Below are 15987 nucleotides of genomic sequence, written 5' to 3'. Positions count from 1 at the left end.
AGTGTACATTCTGCACATTCTAACGTCTGTGTCCCGTCTTGTGAAACAAAGCCTGGGGACACCGACAGCAGACACTGCAGAGGAACTTCTCAGCTAAGCCTGCTAGCCCACAGGTTACATGGGTTTGTCAAACATCTACAATTCCACAGCTAATTAGATAGGAATGTATACTCCGAGAGCATTCAAGTGACAGAGGGTTTTTTAAACTGGAGATTCACAAGCACAACTCCACATGTCCGTTTCAATCAGTGCTTGAGCTTTGTTTTATTTACTGCACTTTTGCAGTGGCATGCTGCCCTGTGAGGAACTTAATGGGTTTCTAGTGTTATTTTATTGTTCTCATATTATTACTATCCTTTTCCACTTCGCTGATAACATTTGAAGGCATTATATACCCACAATAACTATTAGGCTTTCAGTGGCTGTTTGTAAACAATTGGTTATTTCTTTGTTCTGAAAGTAGCGGTAAAGGCCACCTTCATCAGCATTGATATTAGAATTATGGTCCTTATCATTTTTCAGTATTAACTTGAAAATGAAAAAATATATATATGACACCAAAATATGTAGAAAGGCAGTTGGATATTTTACCAAAATAGATGTGACAGTAATTTGTACTAGGTAAGACTTAGTGGAATTAGCTCTAAGTTGTGTAAAGGTTAATTTTTTAAAATATATTTAAATAGCAGGTGGACAATAAATCAGATTTCAGACTCTCGCCAGACAATGCCCAAACTGTGCAACAAAGTACATTGATGTACACTACATATTTTCTTCCAAGGACACAATACATGCATTACACATTTTAGTCAATATCATGAAAAGGTACTGTAGGCCCCATGACCTTCATACTTAGATTAGTCAAATTCTGACATTTGGCTTCCAAAACCAAGCCTTCAATAAATACAATAAAAATCTGAAGATATACTAGGCCAATCATGACCAATAAATGACCAAAATAGAAAGAAATGTAATGGCGACAGCAGTACATGCATAAGTGAGCATCCACTATATGTGCTTCACCTGCAGGAGACAATACATACAGTACTAACAAGGACTAGAAAGTGTGGGTGTGTGTTTGTGAATTTAAAGATGAAAGTTCCCACTTACTATAAGAGAATCTATACAAAACTCCCTAGTTAGTGTTACTAAAGACATATATGAAGTTATATTTGGTTTTGGCATAACAAAAAGTTAAAACATATACAATTCCACATAGAACATAACTTGTGAATAATGGTATGGGGGACATCCTAACAGATCACAAAACAGGATGTATGTATATATACATATACTGTATATATAATAATAATAATAATAATAATAATAATAATAATAATAATAATAATAATAATAATAATAATAATAATAAACAAGATTCAGCATCCCTTGTGAAAAGTAAAACCCAAGGAATGTACCACTGGATAAGAAGCATGAATTATACAAAGCTTTTTTGGTTAAAAAAACCAAACTGGTTTTAAAACAGGAAATTCCTGGATTTTGGTACCGCTAAATTAGTGTTCTGATGTGAATGAATGTAGTTAGTTGGCTACCAACTTTTACACTGCAGCTATACATACTTTAAATTCAAGAATGAAATTAGAGTATGAAAGAAGCAACAAAAGGGATGCCGAGTCTTTGAAACCAAAATTACTCCTGACTTTCTTTCTCCTCAGGTTACTTCACATTAAGGCAAGATTAGATTATCTCCTTTTTTTTGTGTGTGTAGTTTTTCAAAGAAAAGAATCAGTGGACGGAAGAGACAACCTGGAGGTTGGGCTTGCGTCCCCTCCTAGTCGGTAAGGAAGACCATAGTACCTTTGCGTTTGTCCCGCTTATGCTTTAGCTGTGCCTGAAGTCTGGCTAGGGCCTGCTCTCGGTGATTCATAAAAATGGGACCAGGAAATACAAGGGGGCCTGAGGAAAAAGAAACTTTCACATGCATGGGAGAGCTCACAACGGGAAAAAGAATGGTCAACAAAACAGAGCAAAAAATAAATAAAAAACAAAACAAGAAAATCCACATTTCACCAGTTCAACACATAAGCAGCAAGGCAGATTTAGGAATGCCTCTACATTGGAAATTCTACAGGATCTATTTAATATATATTTTCAATATACATATACATCTTTTTATAGTGGTTTAAAGGCCATTTAAACAGGTTTCTGATATACAAGGGAAAATGTATGCACCAAATCAAACCAAAAGACTATGGAAAAGGGGACAGTCTGGTTCACACTTGATATTCTCACAGAATCACATGTGATGAATATTGACCTGGATGCTAGAACAGCAGCAGACAAAAAAACTTGTAAATCATGCCATGTTGTGACTTGCATAACGCAATTATTTTTTTGTTGAGAAATGACATGCCAAATATGCAATCTACTGTGGAAACAGATGGAAGTCACGTTAGGCACCTATGAATACTGCAGCCTGATCCCTCTATATCATGGTACACGGCTGCTACCAGCCAAGTTTCAATACACTACAACTGGGGTTCCCAAACTTTACTGGCTCAGTGCCCCCCACCTTTATTGAGAGATTGTTCGTCTGTACCAGTAGAAGTACTAATGTTTTCATTATGATCAGTGTCATTTCTCAGACATTTGAGAAAATGGTCCATAACTGTGCTGAGTTGTCCACTGTCTGTCTGCAAATGTAACATAAACCTGCCTGTAAAGGTAGGCGGGAGCGGTATGGTTTATTTTATAAATTTAGGGGGAGACCGTCTACAGGACATTAGCAGAAATTATTTTATTTTAATTAAACATGTTGACATTAGAATTATAAAATGTATTAACATAGTTGCCTATTTTGTAGGGCTGTCAATCGCACTTAACTTTCTTTGGAGATTAATTTAATGTGCGTTATTTGTGAGCATGTTTTTATTATTTCTTGATGCTTACTTTTTTAAACTTATTTTTGTATTGATACACTGGGCTTTTACCAGCATCTAGTTTGTTTGTGTGCTGTGTCGATTGCTTCCTGACTGGTAACAGAAGGGCGGGGAAGTCTGTGCAGAAACAGAAACAAAATTTAAAAAAAACTCCCGCTTTGCAATAAGTGTCTCTTTCTGTCACAGCTGATGTGAAGCAGTGATATGCAATGTAACAAAAGAATCATACCGAACGTAGCATTGCCTGTTTTATACAGAATATTCTTCTCATTAGTGAAATTCAACTACTATTGCAGGTACTTTTTTTTTTTTTAAATACTGCATATCAGTGAATAAAACGTTTTTTGGTATATTAATGCTGACAGTCTATACATTACCGGGACCTGAACACTTATTATTTATTATTATTATTTGTTTATCCAAGGCGACTTACAGAGACTAGGGTGTGTGAACTATGCATCAGCTGCAGAGTCACTTACAACTACGTCTCACACAAAAGATGGAGCACAAGGAGGTTAAATGACTTGCTCAGGGTCACACAATGAGTCAGTGGCTGAGATGGGATTTGAACCGGGGAGCTCCTGGTTACAAGCCCTTTTCTTTAACCACTGGACCACACAGCCTCCTACTTATCCACTTATCAATTCATCTCAACCTGACAAACACTGTGTCGCTAAAATAAATAATATAGTAATGTATAATAATGTACATGTGTGTGTGATTTACAATCTTTTTACTCAGGCACTGCAAGAGACAGCAATGCATCTGGGGCCTCATTAGAAAGAGCAGACATGTGTACTATGGTAACCAAGGAGACTACAGACCATGAGTTCTCCCAAAACACAAGCAGTTGATCGAAAGTTTGTGGGTTCCAAATGTAAAGCCCACTGGACAAATAAGCAGACCTTCATTGTCCAAGTAACAGACATTTTTTTAATGTAAAATGTACCCTGTGTCGCCAGGAGCTGTCCTGTAGCCATCAAGGGGAAAATTATGTTGCTCGTCATCTGGAAATAGCAGAGCAGTGTCGTCGCAGCAACACATTCCTTTTGTACCAGTTTCGAATCTCCCCACTGATAAATTAATATTGTTATTTGTAGTAGTAGTTATTTGTATAATATTAATAAGACGTATGTATAAATAGTATTACGGTACATTAAGTGTATCACATGCAATATTAAGCAGTGTACATTTTAAAATAAACTATGAAGTGCTGGTTGGATTAAAAACCAGGACCTTTGGGTGTCCCCAAGGACCAGAGATGAGAGGCTGCATTAAGCAACGACAGCACACCAGCTGGGAAGTCTCATTCTTTGGCCTGCAAATCTCACCCTTTGGGGCAGGACGTCTCACTCTTTGGGATAGTCAACCCTTGGCATCTCTGCATTTATGGATTTGTCAAAGAAAGTGTCCTATAATATGCCAGCAAGCCAGCACAACAAAATTAAACAGAGAGCAATGCCTATCATCTGTCTAATGACTACTATTATTTTTTATAAAATAATAATTATTATTATTATAAACAATGATACATATATAAATATATTAAAGGAAACTGATAAGAAAATATACAGTATCATTTGAAATGCAGTAAGATGAGTAATACACTGACTCCATTGTGATTTAGCAGTTGGTTCAAACAATTTAACAGCAAACATTGCAATTTTTCTGTGTAAATATAAAACTATAAAGAAGGGGCAACAAAATTAATCCAGAAAAAGGACAAGTTTTTTTTAATTTTTTTTGGATGCTAATAATAATAATAATAATAATAATAATAATAATAATAATAATAATACAATGACAATGCAATACAAATGTCACTTATATAGTGCAAAAACAAATATTAAAAAGCCTACGTCTATAATCCAGCTACAAATAAACAGACCCAAATACGTTTTCAAACAGGATTTAAAATATTAAATTGTGCTAGCATGCCTGATATGAATCGGGAGCAATTTCCAAAGACGAGGGGCATTAAACTAAATGCCCTGGCTCCTACAGAGTTCAAACGAATTTTAGGGACTGTCAGAAGATTAACATTTTCCGATCTCAGGGAACAACCAGGGACATATGTGGTCAGCAAAGTTTGAAGATAAGAAGGTTCAAGACCATGTAAGGCCTTACAGATAATAAGAAAAACTTAATAATAATAATAATAATAATAATAATAATAATAATAATAATAATAATAATAATAATAATAATAATATCAGTAATAAAACAAACAAATGAGATGGATGCAGTAATTGTATCAATTAAATATGCAATTTTTTTTTTTTTATCGCTTGACAGCCCTACTATTTTGTTCTCCTTAAAAGCACCCCCTTTAGTTGTACAGTGGTAAATACTGTTAGTGCACTCGGACTTGTCAAGGGACCTTCAGATCATCCTGTACATATAAATTTATTTTAGGGTAAAGGTTAAATAAAGGACTTTGGAAATGTTGATGTAAACGAAGACCTGAACGTATTTTTTCTAGCACACTGACAGTGCGCCCCTTTGCAGCCACTGTATCCTATAAGTAGGGGTCTACCTAATTTGCGATTTCGTGAAAATCGGGATATTGAGGGGTCACCTCTTTAGGGGCCAATGCATACCGGAATAGTATGGAGAGAAAGAAAAAAAAAAACAGTTTAAATGAACTACTGCACACCACAACAAACGCAAACTATGTATCTTAATTCTGTAGATAGGCTTTTTTTTTTTTATTCCTTCACCGTCCTGTGTGCATTGCACTGAGAGAAAAAAAAAAAGGTCCTTCGACAAATAATATTTAAAAAAATATTCCAAAGCGGTTAACTTTCTTGTTTACTGTTCACATGACAACGATGTTTTAATCAGCCTATCAGTGCGTCTGTACTGGCTTTTCTGTGACCTGTACTGTACAGTAGGAGGTGGGACAAAGTCAGTGTTGCATTGTTATTTTGATTTAGGTTGTTAAAATCTAGTTTTCAGCATTGGAGGTAAAATACCAAAAATGGACGACAAAGCAAAAAAAAGCAAAGTATATTTCGGCTGAAATTTCCCAAATAAACTTTACATGCAGATGGAAGTAAATTGTTTATCACATCTTGTAATGTGACTTTGGAGAAAATACGATCGATCGCTATTTAGCTTCAGAATCACACATTAAACGAAAGGCTACCACAGAGGCTGCTAAACAGAACGTAAAACAAATAACAGCTTTCAGAAAACAAACTTGAAAGTCAGCACAGACAAAAAATATTCCTGTTGGTTGTAGCCGAGTGAAATCAGTACTACAGGTACGTTCTAGCACAGACCCCTCGCTTCAAACAACCTCCTGCTTACTTTTTAAACGCAGTTAGAATTTCAGACCCGAATAGGCACATTTTCTTTCTTTTGACTCGGTACTAATAAAATATATTCCTGGATGGGAGAAACAACATGACAATGAACATGCTGCTTATATGGCTTTTATTAATGATTACCAGATGCCCTTGAGTTTTGGGACTATTTCTAATTGATTTTCACATCTGTATAACTTGTCAACGCTTTGCCTTACACTTCCAACCAATTCAGTGGCTGCAGTACGTGCATTCTCAATGTATAGGCAAGTCTTCACACCACAGAGACAGAGCATAACGGCAGCAACTGCTGTTGCATGCTTGCCTTTAACAAATGACAGCACTCTGTTTTATTAAGAAAGCAAATACCACTATTTTTAGGCTTTTATAGTGGTCTGAAATATTATCTACTTAGGTTTATTTAATGTTTAAACAGGTCTGCAAAATCCTAATTTTATTCCATAACCGACCAGGGAAAAATATTTAAATTCTCTGTGATTTAGTAGACATCTACCTATAAGCATATCCCCTCTATCTTTCCAAATCCATCTGTGTGGGATGTTACTTCTGTAACCCATTTAGGTAATGTTATGTTAACCCTTTGCGGTCCATTGTCGGACTGGGTCCGACATTGCAATTATTCCTCACAGGTCCTTTGTCGGACTGGGTCCGACATCATTATAGCAACGCAATAAACGGGTGTTTAGTCGTTTTTTCTCCGGAAAAAGCTGAGAAAACCATTCAATTGCCGAGTGGGAGTGACAGGAGCCGAGACAAGTCGAAGAAGAAAAAAAAAAAAAAAAAAAAAAAAAAAAAAAAAAGGCGTATCTCCTGAATAGTCATACATGGTATCAGGTATCAGATAACGGGGCGTTCATAGTAAACAAGCTGGCTGAGTGCGTCAGCGCACAGAGACTATCATGGACATTTGCAGAGCTTTTTTCAGATGTTATAGTAATAAAACAATGACTTGGATCGCATTATTGAGGAGTTTGGTGATAAAACGAGTGATCCGGAGATGATCGATCGGTATGTACGACTATTATTATTATTATTATTTATTTCTTACATAGGTGAACGCTATAGCAAACGAAAGGGTGGGGCGGGGCTGGAGATGCCTAGTGAGTGCTTTGTTGATATACAGGGCCATTTAAACCCGTTTGACTGTGAAAAAAAATACTTTTAAACAGCGCATATAAAATTAACTGCGCGTGTGAAAATTAATTAGACCTGGCGTGCCTGACGCACAGTTAATAAATGGACTGCAAAGGGTTAATATTTCCTTGCTTCACTGTATTTTCATTCTGACCTTTTAATATATTAATGCAACAAGAAATTATAGACGAGCTACACTTGAAAGGGACCAACTACATTTTAGTCTTTTTATTTAAAAAATTGTCTTGGGTTTCCTTCTTGTACAGCAGTGAATCATACCGGTTTTCATTTAAATTGCTGTATTCTGAAGACTTTCCAACATTATTTTTTTCATTCATGAATTATTCATGGGACTTTGAGGTTGAATAGCTCTGGACTAATGTGTAATGAATGCAAGTCTAATTTAGTTTCGCATGTGATTCTGCCAGACACTTTTATAATTAAACAGGCAGCAAATCACATCATGAAGATACAATCTAAAGCCTGCGGACACTATAAAATATAAACGCTATTACTGACCTTGGCTGGCATGTTATGTGACTGAAAAACAGAAACTCATACCTCTCCCTTCCTCCTGTCGGTGCCTTCGATTTATCCTTTGTCTCTTCTCTTCCTGCCTTATTTGGATATGTTCTTCAATATTCACTCCTGGAGGAACAGGGACAGCTAAAAACAAAACGGTTGCAGATTTCAAAAAAAAAACAAGAAAAAAAAAAAAACAGATGAATGATGGTGACAGCATGACAGACCCACAGGGAAACTTTCAAACACTGATGTCAACTGAATGATAAACAGCTGGCTTTACGACCCCAATCTGCATTAATCTAGGTCTATATTTGGTAGTACAGTTTTGTTCTAATCGGGTCTGTGAAACCAGCCAATAATACGTTTTTAGAACTGGGCTTCCATTTTTTAGAAAATAGTTAACACAATAATGTTGTAGGTAAGGACTCCACTACTGAAATACCTATCAAGATTTGTGGGCCACAATAAAATAGTGTAATATATGCTATGGAGGCCAACTTTGTATAATGTGCAATAAGATGAATTTAAGTGATAAAGCATAAACAAAAAATACATTTTACATCACTCAAGAACAACCTGGTGGACAAGTATGTACAGAACATAGTGATTTTTAGTTTGCATAATGATATACGGCCTCCGTATCACTGTGCATCATGTAATGTAGATTTTCCAGTCACTGCAGGATGAATCAGTTCACCTCTATTGAACATCAGTGCACATTTTGACATGATGTTATTGCAAAATACTAAAAAAGAATATATATATACCGTTTTTATATTGTTGGGTAGCAAACTACAGGGTTACCCAGTCCCCCAGTCCCCCACAGATCTGTCTTCCTTGTACTGAATGATACTGTACCGGGCTAGGCTTCCAGGGGTTCTGAAAGCTACTGCCAGCCAGGATGATTAACAAGCCAATCTGGTTCATCTCAGAGACATAGATTCCAGCACCCCACACAGTACCCAAATGAATAAGATATATACTGTGTGACTAGGGGAAATCTCGATTTGCAGGCTTTCAGGGCAACATCAAGAACAAAAGCCTGTAAAGTGAGGTTGCTGTGGGAGTTGTTATTATAATGTGTTTTACTGTATTTTGTATTTATTTATTTTTACAAACTGTAACTATGATTTACTTTAGGGATTCTGACTCATTACCACAACAGTGTGGATTCAATGCAGTACTTTTATTCAACTGCTGTGTGAAGATAAAAAGCTCATTTGTCCACTGAATTTACAGAGCCCAGTGTGCTTCACAGAATATTGGGTTAATATAACAGGATCACATGAAAAACTACAACAGGCACGTGTGAAGAGATGAAAGAAGGTGTTATTTTACCTAACAGCAGGTCTAAAGGTATCATCTCCTTGACTGCATCAAAGATCCCCCTCTGCCTCGCCTCCTGGCCATCCAGCTCCCTCGCACAGGCCTTACAGCAGCCACAGGCCGAGCAGCCTGATTCCCCAGAGCCACATCCACAGATTCTACAAGGAGCAGCAAACAAGATGAAAACAGTGTCAAGAGCCTTCAGATACAGATTGCAAAGACATGGGAATCATGCTGTGTTTCCAAATAAAACTACAACTTGCACAAGTATGTCAGGAACTTAAATACTCCTCCACCACAGGTGCAAAATCAGAATTAGAGTTATCAGTATGATGAAAAGGTTGACGACCATATACAGAATAGAACAGGATACAAAATGTACCAATGAAATGTTTTCTTTAGGTATTTTCTCATTTAAAATACCATGCATAACACAATACATTTTTTTGACAACACACAGCACAAGTATCATTCCAAAAAATTATTTAGCTTACGCCCCACAGCATCTTCAATCTGATTTTAACATGATAAGTAATATTTTCTTTTTAAATATTTAAATTGATAATAAACAGAAACTATTGTGTTGCTGAATGGAACAGTGCCAGTGCTTGAGTGCAGTCTGATGCTGGCAAAGCTTGACCTCTGTATTGAAAAAGACCACGTAGGTGTCAAAACAACCCAAACAGAACAGTTATCATTGCACATACAGTTGGTCTCCGAGTACTGGTGTATGAGAGAACCTTTACCCAACTCGCACTGACTGGTCTCTGAGTACTGGTGTATGAGAGAACCCTTACCCTCCTGGCACTCTGTCTGGTCTCTGAGTACTGGTGTATGAGAGAACCCTTACCCTCCTGGCACTCTGTCTGGTCTCTGAGTACTGGTGTATGAGAGAACCCTTACCCTCCTGGCACTGACTGGTCTCTGAGTACTGGTGTATGAGAACCCTTACCCTCCTGGCACTCTGTCTGGTCTCCCGCTGCTGACACAGCTGGACCCGTAGCCAGTGCAATCTCCACAGACCGTGCACACCATGCACTGGTCCAGCTTCCACTTGTGCATGCCAGGCTGACACATCATGGACTTCTCTTCCTTCTCGTCCAGCTCCTCTTCCAGGTCCTCGTCCATCGCCGTCGCCATGTTCTCAATCCCAAACCCAGCTTAAGGAGGCAGAGATCAAAGAACAACATTACCATTCCTGATGGTTATTTGTTGACTGCAGTAACCATAAGAGGAACTGCTTTCCTTACATGATCTCTTTATATGTTTAAGAGTGTTGTCTTGTGCATTCTTTATATGCAAGGCTCACAAAGGCGAAGACCAATATAAAGATATTGTTCCTAAAATATAATGCTGTATGTACAGAAAATAGGAAGCTAGCCTTTTGGTTTCATCAGAAGATTAAAGATAAATAACAAATTTTAAATTATTTTTTTACATTTTCATTTGTTGGCATGTGTTACCAATAATGTAAGGAATTGTATGTTTAGAATAATCTGTACACGTTTGTGCAGGAGACGACACTTAACAGATTGAGTGTAGTTACTACTGATAGGACATGACATAATAATACTAATACTACCAATAATAAACAAAAGAACTTCAAGACAATTCCAAAAACAAATAAATACTTTAAATTCAATAACAATTGATTAAAAAAACACTGCTAGGATTACATCAATGTTTTTCGCCAACTTGCCACTTGACATTTTGAAATGTGACACTCCAGCCCATACTGACCTTTCCCAGCCTGGCTCATGGAGCCAGTGTCTCTGCCACACTGTCCTTTGTTGTTGACCCCAAATGTCCAGACCTCGCCATCTTTGGTCAGCACACAGGTATGAGCTTTCCCCATAGCTACCTGAGTTACAAAGCGTCCTTTCAAATCAGTCACCTGGCCTGTTACACAAAAAAAAAAAATTCACAAAAGATCAATGGTGTATCCATAAGGTTGCTGCAATGCCTGTCACAACACAAATTGTACTGTTAATTGTACTTACAGGAGCTGTCACTATAAACAGCATCTTTTCCAAACATGTACAGCTCTCCATCTTTTGTTACAATGCTGCTGCTGCCATTGTTGCATGCGGTGTAAACTGCAGTTTTGCCATCCACCTTTAGCATTTTCTTGGGCTTATAGGGTTTTGGTTGCCGTCTGCTTTTTGCTATGGACAGAAAGACATAAGAATGCGCAACCCTAAAGAGCATCCAGTGTAAACAATTCAGAAATAACAAGGAATTTATACACTCTAACTGTTATTGGTTTTAAAACGGGCCTTGGAAGCTCTTGATAAAAGTAGTTGATTTATGCTGCACAATGTAGTGCTCTTGGGGTATAATATTGTATGAGGCAGAAATTCAGATTTATGGTAAAGAATGGTAGATTGCTGGGAGGTGGTATTTTTATTGTACTGTTGTGATGCACATAATGTATTATGTCTATATAAAAGCTGAATATTCATAATTATATTATACATCACTTTGTCTCGTTGAGAAACTCTATATCACAGTTTTAACCCTAGGCTGACAGGCTCAATGTGAATTCTTGCAGTTTTGGTTCTGTTAACACATGGTGGTGACATTTGGGCATTGCTGTTCTGCACAGTTCTGAATGAGAGGTGATTGTTCATCTCTGTTTAGCACCTTTACAAGTCACATTTACATGACTCTGGGTATTGTAATCCATACACAATGCACACAGAAGGAAGAGCCAACTGTAATACATTTTACAGCTGAGCTGTTCTCTTTTAAGACTTAAGCTTCGACACAGCGCAGCTGCCAACAGGTCTGACACTTAATGGAGATTCTTTACATCATGTACAGCAAATTCTCATTGACTATTATAATGTTCATTCATAACCCCCAATAATCATACAAAGAAAATTCAATACTTGATTCTCCATCCTCTCCTTTGCTGGCGGACCCAGTGAAGAAGACACTTCCATCCTCGGCTACCAGTAAGGCATGTGAACCATCATGTCCAACAGAGAACTGGATGACCTTAGGGGATTTGGTGATAGGCAGCTCCACCCACTTCCCTGCCAAAGGACCGCCTTGTTTGATTCCCAAGCTCTGATACTTGCCAGTGTAATATATCTAAGGGGGACAAAAAGAGCGATCGGTCAAAGCTTTCGCATACAATCTCTTTGCCAAGGTAAAGGTTTTTTCCCTCATAGACATTGCATGTTGGCAGCCAAGCCCTTTGCACTTCGTAGCGTGTACAACAGTAACTAAATGAGTGTTTACAAAAGCACCATCTCTCATACAGCTATTTAATTTTGAAACAACATATAAAAAACAAGATAAAAAGAAAGGAAGCGCAGTACAGCGGCTAACATTCAAGATTTGAAAATCTAGTACAAGACTACTGCTGAAGATACTACAGCATTTTGAGGGAGCGAAGGGGGTGGAGAATACCAGTTAAAAATGTAATCCATTATTTGCATTTTTAAATTGGGTCAAATACTGCATTTACATGTTGTCTACATGAAATCATTCTAATAGCTTATAAACATATTATGAGACAACACATCCATCAGACATATGATGCAATAAGATAGCACAACACTAGTCTTGGTATGTAGTAAAGGACAAGTATATTGTATGTACTGTATGTAACCCATTTTATGCAACAAACAGTAAATGTTGTCTTTGTGGAGATAGTGAATTTAGCAGTATTGTGGTTAACCTGGTATGTACATTTGATATAAATACTGCACTAGTTAAACAAAAAAAAAGCATTCTTGTACAAAAAAGTAGTTTATTTGTGTATGTGTTTTTTTTAATTAAACTGTGTTAAATACACAGGATAAAGATACAAAATGACTGTGGTATTGTGCTGGAGGCACTTCAGTAAAGAAAAGGATTACTTAAAAATTATTACTTTCCAATAATTTGTGCTTGACAATCCTAATCACTTATATTTCTAGGACTGGAAACACCACCCATAAAGAACAGGACTCCCTTGCATACTACCCTGACTGGGTGGGGTCCCATGGGTGGGCCCAAGATCTGATCGAGGACTGAATAGATAATGAACCACATGACACTCAGTACACAAAGATCTTACTTTACACAGCGAGCAGTAAAGGAACAAGAATAACTGGTAATGAAGCCTGTATTTTCAATTATGCAGCCATGATGAATCATCAGAATTCTGTAACAAAAGGTAAACCCGTGTTTATAACAGTTGTCGAATACAGTACCTTTCCACTCACAGTTTTCATGAGAGCAAACTCTCTGCCGGCTCCCAGAACTGCAGCCTCCTCATCAAACCCTGTACCTGAGGGCAGAGAAATACAATATTCAAACAGACACACAGGCACCATTACTCTTTACATTTACTATGTTTTGCTTCACTTGTTGACTGCTTATTTCTCCTATCAGCAGATAGTCATAATTTGATATGCATGAGGTGTTAGAGAGTCTAGATTTGAACAGAAACAGAATTATTGTGGCGATACACTAGTTTTCCCAAGGAGTTGTTCCACACATCATAACTCAGTAAAACTACCATGACACTCTATAAAAGAACAAGAGGCGATTCTTAACAAGCTTCTTAAGGGGGTATTTCATGATTTACACCTGGCTTCTAAATCTCCTGAATTTGTGTTACACATCTAACAATTTCCCATCGATTCTCCTTTTGTTTATGCTGGCATCAAAATGATGGAATGGTTTCTAATCTGATCTTTGTGACCATAGGGAGTAGTGACTCCAACTGCCTAAATTTAACATTAGCTAAGCTAACATGAGCAAGAAACTTTGTAGGATATTTTTGCATTTTCAATAATAATAATAATAATAATAATATTGACTGAAATTTGCATTAGACTTAATATTAGCAGTTACAGTTGGTTCATAAGGGCACTGCAGTACTTATCATAAATTCCTCTTGGGCTAGAATGCATTTTATGGATATCACTAATAACTCATGAGCTGCATTCTTTGTACTATTTCCCCATTCTTCTTCTACCCAAAAGCCTGTTAATGAGGCTTTGGCTTAAATGTGTGACTGAGACTTTGACCACAGGCTTCAGAAAAATAAAATATTACAGCGCATGAAGTAACAGCTGTTTATCTTTCAAATCACAAACCAATTGGGTTTGCAGTTTTAAAGAGACATATTGAGAGGGGAACAAAGTAATCAGTGCAAGAATACTCCATCTCAATTGAGCAGTCTTGTAATCGTGTGGCTTATCAAGCATTAAACCCTTCCGAGCAGTATTATGGTATGGGTAAGTAAGACCTAGTTACAATAGGGATTCTCAAACACCCTTTTCATGGTTAAAAAAAAAAAAAAAAAGTACACTAATGGCTTCAACTGCAACACATTTAATTAAAGCAAGAAAAGTGTACTGAAGCAGATCTGTAGTTCTTGAACAATAAAAAAAGGTGTGGAATGTTACTCCACTGCTCATGCAAACTCGATACCAGGTCTGCTTTCGGTTTGTTGTACTGTTGCAGAGTTAGTGGTGACAGCAGTCTGTCATTTTGTCATTATTCATCAAGCTGTACACAAACGCACACTTCCAGGTGCTAATTACCATATTTATTCAGGGTTATTTTTACAGGGAGGTATTATGTTGGAATGAGGATGCAGGACTATGCAAAACAGAGAATTGTATTGTTCCAAAGCTGTATTAAAGTATGCTAATGTTTTCAAGCATCAAAGATGGATTCAGACACCACCACCATGTCGTCATTGAAAGTAGGTCTTGCTCTGATAGTTAACACTTGAAATGGTCCATCTTACTCAAGATATAAAAAACACAAAAGTAATAACAGATGTGGACAGTTAACAACTGTAACAACAAAGGAGTGTGAACCAAGGTTTTAAAACCCATTTAGACGGACTGGTTCACCCTTTTCTTGTGTCGTAGATCTTTTGGTTGTTTTACTTGTTTTTATACTTCAGATATACAGACATCAATTCAAATATATGGTAAAATGCCTGATTGCAGGTAGACCACTGGAGCACCATTAGAGGAAGGGGTTTCGAACCAGGAAGCAGCATCAATGCTGTATTTGAAACTTCTACATATTTCAAAGTAAAAAAAACAAACAAAACCTCTTTAGCATAAGACAAGTGGGGGGGCGGAGGTAGTGATAATATTGCTTGTGCTAGAGATACGCAACTTGACGCCACCGGAAATAAAATAAATAATACAGGCAATACATTTTTAGAACCACAAAGCTCCCTGAATTGGGAGCCAGTTGTTAACCACTGTGGTTTTAGTTTAGTCATGTGGTCCCTGGCCTTTTAGGAAATGGGATGCTCATTTCAGTTACACCCTGAAGACTTTAACATGTGTTATTTTTAAGAGACTATAACGGGGAGGTGGAATATTCACTAAAGCATTAAGAACTATATATATATAAACTATTCTTTTTTGTTGTTGCTTTTATTTATTTAGGTTTCCAAACTGCTGTATAAATATGGTACAACTGAATCACCGAGCATCCACAACATCCCAGATGTCTGTGTTTGTTTTGTTTGTCACATTATCCTGTCACTCTGGCCTGTGATTGAAATCAGCATGGACAGAACAGAGCAGAATGCTTCAAACACACTTTGTGAATAAACAAATAAAAGCATCTCTTACACATTATGTGCAGGTCTTTCTCCAGATCAAACAAGGATATCCCACAAGCATGGAGACATTTTCGGGCCAGCTTCAGCTGCAGCTCTTGTTGAAGTTCTGGCTCGGTGCTTGTTGCATAGATACGGACAACAAAGCCATCCTAAAAAATCAAGTGACAGAAAACTCAAT

General features: G+C 37.2%; 1 protein-coding gene across 22 annotated transcripts in view; it reads right to left on the bottom strand.

Annotated features, from left to right (window-relative positions):
- The window catches only part of mycbp2 (MYC binding protein 2), a 98158-nt gene that overhangs the window by 55850 nt on the left and 26321 nt on the right, over window positions 1–15987 (bottom strand). For 16 of the 22 annotated variants that reach the window (XM_059029314.1, XM_059029323.1, XM_059029326.1 and 13 more), the window contains exons 10-18: window positions 15820–15958; window positions 13420–13496; window positions 12106–12310; window positions 11215–11379; window positions 10955–11113; window positions 10167–10374; window positions 9227–9372; window positions 7925–8029; window positions 1819–1917 (exon numbers count right to left, since the gene is read on the bottom strand). In XM_059029314.1, the coding sequence (XP_058885297.1) occupies window positions 1819–1917; window positions 7925–8029; window positions 9227–9372; window positions 10167–10374; window positions 10955–11113; window positions 11215–11379; window positions 12106–12310; window positions 13420–13496; window positions 15820–15958 (1303 nt within the window). Of the gene's footprint in view, window positions 1–1818; window positions 1918–7924; window positions 8030–9226; window positions 9373–10011; window positions 10030–10166; window positions 10375–10954; window positions 11114–11214; window positions 11380–12105; window positions 12311–13419; window positions 13497–15819; window positions 15959–15987 lie in introns of those variants that run through there. The other 6 variants (XM_059029318.1, XM_059029335.1, XM_059029316.1 and 3 more) reach the window with 5 other exon arrangements.

The sequence above is a fragment of the Acipenser ruthenus genome, chromosome 8 (assembly GCF_902713425.1).
Source record: "Acipenser ruthenus chromosome 8, fAciRut3.2 maternal haplotype, whole genome shotgun sequence".
Lineage (NCBI taxonomy): Eukaryota > Metazoa > Chordata > Actinopteri > Acipenseriformes > Acipenseridae > Acipenser > Acipenser ruthenus.
The sequence above is the reverse complement of the archived record's forward strand: the minus strand, read 5'-3'. Positions and strand labels throughout refer to the sequence as shown.